Raw genomic sequence first — 9,205 nt, forward strand, 5'->3', positions numbered from 1 at the left:
GGACTTACATTTTTACTTCCATCATTTATGCATGTTTTCCTCAATTCTATTCCCCAAAATCAATCCATCTTCTTTTACATTTACAACATTCTTCCTCTTTCTCTTAGTTTTATAAACACTCGGCTTAGTCATGTTTCATTGATGAATAAATGTTCATTATTTACTTCTCTTTCTTTCCAAGTTGACTTTTAAAGGTTACTAGCATTAATCATACCCATACCAGAATTTCCTGCTATCAATAGGTGTAGCTAGTATTTCTAAACTAGAGATTTCATTGTAAACCCACATTCTTTTGCCAGGTTTCTTTACGGAATGGAATGGGCAGCATTTATAAATAAAGAAAAGAAAATCCTATTACCTAGGAAATACATACAGTATAGTAATAACTACTCAAGTAATCTTTTTTCTTTTATTATTGTATTCGTATTTTTAAAATACTGCTCAATTGGTAGTTAAATACTGTCAGATGCAAAAAGTATTTAAAACTACATGTTTGCATTAAATTCCTTTGTAAAGATGTTGTTTTAAAGTAGATATTCCTATATATTTATAAGCCTTTTTTCCATCCTACATGTAGAAAAGTTGAAGATGAAGATGTTAATAAAGATCAAATCTTGCTTGAAAAGGAAGCAGAAGTAAGGACTTCATTTTTTTTTAAAATATACTGTATTTTGGATCTTCAAATCATGTGATATTCATAAATGGTTCTGAATTCTCACCCCATAGGGACAGAATATTATTTAGTAGGATTTTGCCAAGAAATTACAAAGTTATTAGTTAGCTTTTTCTAAAGAAAACTTAAAAAATTAAAGGCATCTCACACAAACACTTCTCAATGTGAATTCTCTGAAAGGTATCCTTCTACAGAGCCCATAAATTTAAAATTAAAACAATTATAATAGTCAATCATTCATTGATTTTCATTTATAATTGGTAAAAGAGGAAAGGCAAATGGACCTGAATGGCTCAGTCCAGATTTCAAGGGAGCCCCTAATTTGATGTGATCTATGGCTGTATTCGAAGTTGGAGTATAAACTGAATTTATGTATTTTGTCAGAAAATCTTGAATGCTGTGTATATTAGATTTGTATAGCAGCAGTGGGAAAGTAGTCTCATGCAACTATATAATCAAAAGTATGTTTCAAAGAAACGTTATTGCTTAGTAATTCTTCAGGTAAAATGTGGAATTTTTAATTGATACTGGCAGTTTAAAATCATATTGGTTTATTGCAGCCTTTGAGTTCAAGAGAGATTTTATTCCCAGTTTTTAATAACCAAATATGGAATGGTAACTATTTGGATTTAGATGTCACAATATCCTGCTTTAGTAGCTGCATTAATACTGAATTTTTCATTCAAACTGGTTTATTGTTTATACATCTATATGAAGCCGCTGGGCGAGATCATTCGTGGTTTTGGGGTGGGGTATTACCAGTACGCTGATGATACCCAACTTTTTCTTTCCACCCCGAACCAACCCAGTGATGCCCTCTCCGTGATGTCCCGGTGCCTGGAGGCGGTTCAGGTCTGGATGGGGAGAAACAGGCTTCGTCTCAATCCCGCCAAGACTGAGTGGCTGTGCATATCGGCGTCTCGGGTTAACCAAGTTATTCCACCTCTAACGATGGGGGGTGAGGTGTTACCCCCCGTTGATAGGGCTCGCAACTTGGGCGTCCTCCTGGATTCACGGCTCAATTTTGAAGATCACATAGGAGCCGTGACCAGGGGGGCTTTTGCACAGGTTCGCCTGGTGCGCCAGTTGCGTCCCTATCTGGACCGAGACGCCCTACGCACAGTCACTCATGCGCTTGTGACCTCCCGTTTGGACTACTGTAACGCTCTCTACATGGGGCTGCCCTTGAAGACCACTCGGAGGCTTCAACTGGTGCAGAATGCGGCCGCGCGAGTTGTAATGGGGGTTTCCCGATACTCCCATGTAACACCTCTACTCCGCGAGCTGCATTGGCTTCCGGTTGCCCTCCGGGTGAAATTCAAGGTGCTGGTTATTACCTATAAAGCCCTACATGGCCTGGGTCCGGGTTATTTGAGGGAACACCTGCTGCCGGCATCAAACGCCCTTCGCCCAGTGCGCTCCCACAGGGAGGGTCTGCTCAGGGTTCCGCCGGTGAGAGATTGCCGGCGGGTGACACCCAGGGATAGGGCCTTCTCAGTGGGAGCGCCTGCCCTCTGGAACCAGCTGCCGGTGGAGCTGAGGACTGCTCCCGACCTCCGATCATTCCGCCGGGGCCTGAAGACCTGGCTCTTTGAGCTCTCGGGCCCAGGCTGAGGAGAAAATTTTAACTGGGGTTTTTAGTGTACAGGGTGAATTTAATGCTTTTTAACTGGTTTTAACTTTTGTATGTTTTGATTTTTAATTCCCTGTAAACCGCCCTGAGTCCTCAGGGAAAGGGCGGTATACAAATGCAACTAAATAAATAAATTGTTGCCTGTTAACATAACTGATCTGGTTGGTATCTCTTAAATTTGTATAATGCTAAATAAAGTCTTATTTCATGATGGCTTTGATGTTAATTCATATGAGTGAATCCATTGAACTAAATTCTCTATAATCATACTAAAAGTGTAAAAACTGAACCAGAAACTGGAAAATGTGCAGCCCCAATTGCTGAATTCCAGTTCTCAGCATCTATAACCAATGTCTCCACTGGGTGATATGATGGTATGTATAATTCAAAAATATCTGGAGACCCATAGGTTTCTTACCTGTACTGCACATCAGTTATGGGAAGTAGGGGATGAAAGTGGGAAAAGAATATGGTCTCATGATACCAATATCTCCTTCTACAAAAGAACCATAGTTGTACATGAAAGATATAAAATTTGATTTTTTAAAAATTGGTGATATAATTCTGATTTAATGTTTTTGTTGTAAGCTGCCAACACACTCTTAGTTGGAGGAATGGCTAGCCAATGTAGAAATGATATTCTTTTGTTTTAGCTTCGCCGCATGCAGGAAATGATTGCAAGGATGCAAGCACAGATGCAGATGCAGAGACAAGGAGGTGAAGGGGATAGCAGTGCAACTCATGGGTACAAAGTTTGAATTATTTGGTAAGAACACTTTTATACTAAAACTAGCATACAAAATATTGCTTTGGAAGTTAGAGTGTTACAGATTTGATCTACAGGTGAAACACAAAAATTAGAATATCGTGCAAAAGTTCATTTATTTCAGTAATGCAACTTAAAAGGGGAAACTAATATATGAGATAGACTCATTACATGCAAAGCAAGATAGTTCAAGCCGTGATTTGTCATAATTGTGATGATTATGGCTTACAGCTCATGAAAACCCCAAATCCACAATCTCAGTAAATTAGAATATTGTAAAAAGGTGCAATATTCTAGGCTCAAAGTGTCCCACTCTAATCAGCTAATTAAGCCATAACACCTGCAAAGGGTTCCTGAGCCTTTAAATGGTCTCTCAGTCTGGTTCAGTAGGAATCACCATCATGGGGAAGACTGCTGACCTGACAGTTGTGCAGAAAACCATCATTGACATCCTCCATAAGGAGGGAAAGCCTCAAAAGGTAATTGCAAAAGAAGTTGGATGTTCCCAAAGTGCTGTATCAAAGCACATTAATAGAAAGTTATGTGGAAGGGAAAAGTGTGGAAGAAAATGGTGCACAAGCAGCAGGGATGACCGCAGCCTGGAGAGGATTGTCAGGAAAAGGCCATTCAAAAGTGTTGGGGACTTTCACAAGGAGTGGACTGAGGCTGGAGTCAGTGCATCAAGAGCTACCACACACAGACGGATCCTGGACATGGGCTTCAAATGTCGTATTCCTCTTGTCAAGCCGCTCCTGAACAACAAACAACATCAGAAGTGTCTTACCTGGGCTAAAGAAAAACAGACCTGGTCTCTTGCTCAGTGGTCCAAAGTTCTCTTTTTTGATGAGAGCAACTTTTGCATCTCATTTGGAAACCAAGGACCCAGAGTCTGGAGGAAGAATGGAGAGGCACACACTGCAAGATGCTTGAAGTCCAGTGTGAAGTTTCCACAGTCTGTGTTGATTTGGGGAGCCATGTCATCTGCTGGTGTTGGTCCACTGTGCTTCATTAAGTCCAGGGTCAACACAGCCATCTACCAGGAGATTTTGGAGCACTTCACGCTTCCTTCCACAGACGAGCTTTATGGGGATGCTGACTTCATTTTCCAGTAGGACTTGGCACCTGCCCACACTGCCAAAAGCACCAAAACCTGGTTCAATGACCGTGGGATTACTGTGCTTGATTGGCCAGCAAACTCGCCTGACCAGAACCTCATAGAGAATCTATGGGGCATTGCCAAGAGAAAGATGAGAGACATGAGACCGAACAATGCAGAAGAGCTGAAGGCCACTATTGAAGCATCCTGGTCTTCCATAACACCTCAGCAGTGCCACAGGCTGACAGCTTCCATGCCATGCCGCATTGAGGCAGTAATTGCTGCAAAAGGGGCCCAAACCAAGTACTGAGTACATATGCATGCTTATACTTTTCAGAGGTCCGATATTGTTCTATGTACACTCCTTGTTTTATTGATTGCATGTAATATTCTAATTTTCTGAGATTGTGGATTTGGGGTTTTCATGAGCTGTACGCCATAATCATCACAATTATGACAAATCACGGCTTGAACTATCTTGCTTTGCATGTAATGAATCTATCTCATATATTAGTTTCCCCTTTTAAGTTGCATTACTGAAATAAATGAACTTTTGCACGATATTCTAATTTTTCGAGTTTCACCTGTATTTATCACGATTTTGACTTTTAGGTAAGTAACTTTAAAGTGATATAATTACTACATTCTGAAACAAAAAGGCTTCCATTTATTTATTAGCTCCTTCAGTTGTTACAGCTGCCTACTTGCCATAAGGCTTAAATTCAAAAAGCTAAAAATGCATATATTAATTGACTAAAGAACCAATTCTCCATCAACTTTGCAAATGTTTGGATAGCATACATTTACTAATGGTCACTGTATACTATATCCTGTTCTTCAGGGAAGAGTAGTTTTTAATATCAAGAAAAATGAGATAATGCTTTGTCCAGTTTCTGTATTTCCTCAGCTACTGTGCCAGCATGTAATACAGTTTGACTTCCCTTCCTCACTTTTTAAAGAACCAAATCAAAGCATAGAATGAGGCAGAGAAAAGAGCAGGCAGGGTTCTTTTTTCCCCTAAACGATCAAGCAAATAATGAATGATCAAGCAAACAGTGAACTTCAACATTTAATACAGCATACAGGTAGTCCTCGCTTAATGACCAATCACTTAATGACTGGTCAAAGTTACAAAGCAACTTGTGATCCAGTTTTACAGTTCTGCTGGCCATACCACATCCTCCTCCCTCCACGGTCATGTCATTACATTTTGGGCACTTGACAACCGGCTTTCATTTATAGCCACTTGTAGTGTCCTGCAGTCACATGACAATGATTTTCTGCTTTTGTTGATTTTCATCATTCACTTCCCGTATCCAACAAAAAAAATGTCCATTGGAAAAAATGGATTTATTTAACAGCTGCCACGTTTGCTTAATGACTGTGATATGTGCTTAATAATTACAGTGTAATCTTAATGACAGCTGCAAAAAAGGTCACAAAAAACAGGCATGGTCATGTGTGTCATAGAATGTTAAACAGTAACATTCTGTAACAATGCAATATTACTACTATGGCAGCCAAAAAAAATTGAGACAGTGTATGATTAAATAGTCGTGGATATTTTCTTTTTTTAAGCAATACATTGCAAAGAACAAGAAGGAGTTAACATCAAACTCGCAATGTCATATGACGTGTCGCAACGTATCACAACTTTTTTCCCCATTGCCAGCAACATCCATCCTGCAGACTGGCAGTTTGACATCCCTGACATAGGCTAATAAAAAAGGGAGGGGGGGAAATTACTAGAACAATATACTCTTGTGGTTCCCTGTGGTCTTTATGCTGTAAACTTTCTTCATAATATATGTGTGTGAGATGGTGCCGTTTTATTAGTAAAATTTGTAGGAGGAATCTAGGTATTGCTCCTTCCCGGATTTGTAATTGAAAAGTTTGGTTATCATTGTTGCTTTGTATATTAATTATAATTCATTTTTTTAAAGTACGCATGATCAGGTAACCTGTCAATATTCTCTTTTCATCATTGCAGATAAGTTTCATTAATTGGAATCATTTAAGATTTAAGACACAGAGCTTATTTTGTGGGGAAAGTTACTCCTTATCCTGCTGTGACTTGGAAGGTCTGTTAACATTCAGCAAACAAATATATAGTTGTTGTAATCTCTATTTTGTAAACAAATAAGATTAATCTTTCTAAAATGTTCAATGCAATATGAGTTTGTTCAAATTTACTAATATTTTATTGAGCTCATTTTACTACGCAGACTATACAAATGTGTAGATTTTCCCTAGCCTGTTGTTCCTCTAATACTACGGACTAATGCCACTGTTTTTGTTTTTGGGTTGTTTTGCACTGGGTAATCAGTTGATTTCAACCACATTATATTTATGGTTTAAATTCTTATTCTTAATTTTCCCTGGTTTCCTTTATGCAGCTTACATGTTTGTTTGAAAGTCCCTTTAAGTCACCTACCCTATAAATATTATGTATTTCCTATTTCTTTGAAATTTAATTGTAAAGGTTTTCATAGGAAAGACTAAAGAAAGTCTTAAAGAAATGTTCATTTTTTTTGGAATAGAGACCTTTGCATGCAGACTGACCAACAAGAAAATAAGTGATAATATTTGCAATTTTTCAGTGTTGCTCTTTTTATATACAAGTAGTCCTTGACCTACAACCATAATTGAGCCCAGCATCTTAGTTGTTGAGTGAAGCACTTGTTAAATGAGACATCATATAATCGCTTCCCTCAGTGACTACCCTCCTGGCTCATTCATTTCCAGTTAATTAAGTGACCATGCGGATCGTTCAGCCGAGTGAGGAGATCCTGCACCAGGTAGGGAGGCCTGGGATCCACAGGGATACATAAACCTGCTGATGTCTGGGAGGTTTCGGCTGGTTCCCAATCCAGCCACTCAGCTACCCAGGGAGCCTCAGCCTGGCTCAGCCTACCATCATGTACAAAGCTGCTGCAGGCGGCTGGGTGAGTTGCTCCCCTCTGTCTCCTCCACTTGCAATCTTCTCTGCCAGTTTCCCTGTTGATTTTCTTGGGGAAGCCAGCAGGAAAGATAGCAGATGGCATTCACATGATTGCAGGATGCTTGGAAAGTGGTTGTAAGTGCAAATAGGCTGCCAAGAGTCTGAAATGCGGCCATGTAGATTGGGGGGGGGGGCAGGGCAACACTTTACAATGTTTGGAAGTGCTTTACGGGCCTTGGAAAGCACCCCTTTCCAAGGCCATCGTAACTAGGAACAATTGTGAAATAGCCGTAAGTTGAGAACTACCTGTATGAAGTAATATATCAGTCTTTATGCCTCTACTATTTTTTGACTGCTGTACTTTACCCAGTGCTAAATATTTTTACATAATTACCATGTGTGTGTAGCATTTTGTGACTTATATGGGTTTAAAAGAAGTAGTACAGTTTAGAAAACAAATTCAGTTATTTTTTCAGACTTTTTTAGCTGTATTCTTTTAGATTTTCAAATTTTTGTTTACTTTTTGAAGAAAGCAAAGTCAAATTGTACCTGAGGCATGTGTTTCTACAAAGGAAGATCATACTTATCCCTCATGGAAGAAACTAGCTACTCCTCAATGACCCCAGTATGCCCATGGTGTACATACATACTGACAGACATACATACTGTACTTGGAAATACTGGAAAGAGAGTGACTTAATCTAATGTCCTTCAGGCTTCCAGCATTAAAAAAAAGTCATTAAGGCATTTTCATCTTGATTGTTGTCACACATAGATTACCAAAAATCTGATGTCATCCATATTTTAGTCTGTATTTACTATATTCAAAAATAAAATCCAAATTATATTTCTTAAGTCTGCAATAAGTGATATATAGACATAGTGAAACTGTTCTGTCGTTTATTAATCCAGTATTTCCATTTTAAAAAGGGGATCACAGAAAGATTTCACTTGGATGTTGTAATTTATTTGAAAATATTATACTAGTAATCTGAAGAGTTTCCACTAATAGTACTTTTTTTCCTTAGAAAGGATAATTGTTCAACATCTCTTCTGCTCAGAAGTAATACCTACAATCTTTTTGTGTCCTACATAGGTTATATTACTGGGTTAAATTATGCTACTTGATTTGAACACACTTGTTTACCTAGAATGCTTTAGATCTGGGCTGATTTTGGTATTCTTTGTTTGAAGCTGTAATTATAATTAAATAGCAAGGAGAAAATTTCCTGGTATTTTGAAAAGTTGAAAATGTGAATGTGTGTACCAAATAATTAGTATAAACTTAACCCTATTGTATATTAGTTTTCAGTAACTGACTTTAAAAGTTATTCAACTTTTTCAGATATATTCTATTCATCTGCATGCATTGTTTGCTGTAATTAGACCTTCATTATATACTGTAACTTAGTCTACTCGTGGTGCTACATTTTAAGAATTTTGGCTTTTATGATCACTTATAAAATCCATACTGCTAAAACTTAGTTCCTGAACAGCTGTAAATTACTAATTTACTAACTCTAAGTAAGGTTAAATATTTTTTTAACAGTGTATTTCCATGAGGTTGAATAATGTTTTCCAGTTTGTGCCTGGTATAGTTATAACAAAAGTATCTGGTACCTATTTCCATGAACTAAGCTACATTTGAATATGTAGACCTGAAGCATGATTAGCATCACAAATGGTCTTTGTTTTCATTTTTGAACTAACATAATTACAATTTTAGGAGTATATTGTTATATTCTTTAACACTTTTACTGGATTTTTATAACTGGGGTATTCAAAGGGCTATTTTTTGTATAAAACAGTATTAAACTATAATTGATTTCCTGTACCTTAATTTTAGCCCAGATTATTAATAAACTTAATAAACTGTTGCGTACAAATCTGCTGAAGTGTGTGGTTATATGAAGTGATGAAGGTGGTATGGTGTCTAATTAAAAACAGTTTCTTGCAAAAAAAATGTTGATGACAGAGCTTAAAATAATATGTTCCATTACACAAAAACATTTACATCAACAGTTGTTTTGCTGAGGACATGTGCTACCAAGATGTTGATGTTTTGAACATCTACTTTTTAAAAAAATACTCATGGA

General features: G+C 37.7%; 1 protein-coding gene across 4 annotated transcripts in view; it reads left to right on the plus strand.

Moving 5' to 3' along the window:
- SEPTIN2 (septin 2) overlaps window positions 1–8,989 on the plus strand; it is a 35,462-nt gene extending 26,473 nt beyond the window's left edge. For all 4 annotated transcript variants that reach the window (XM_081329223.1, XM_081329225.1, XM_081329224.1 and 1 more), the window contains exons 11-13: window positions 578–635; window positions 2,960–3,072; window positions 6,159–8,989. In XM_081329223.1, the coding sequence (XP_081185349.1) occupies window positions 578–635; window positions 2,960–3,064 (163 nt within the window). In that variant the 3' untranslated portion in view covers window positions 3,065–3,072; window positions 6,159–8,989. The remainder of the gene's footprint in view (window positions 1–577; window positions 636–2,959; window positions 3,073–6,158) is intronic.
- Window positions 8,990–9,205: the final 216 nt, after the last annotated feature.

Source organism: Vipera berus (genome assembly GCF_964194415.1).
Source record: "Vipera berus genome assembly, chromosome: 5".
Lineage (NCBI taxonomy): Eukaryota > Metazoa > Chordata > Lepidosauria > Squamata > Viperidae > Vipera > Vipera berus.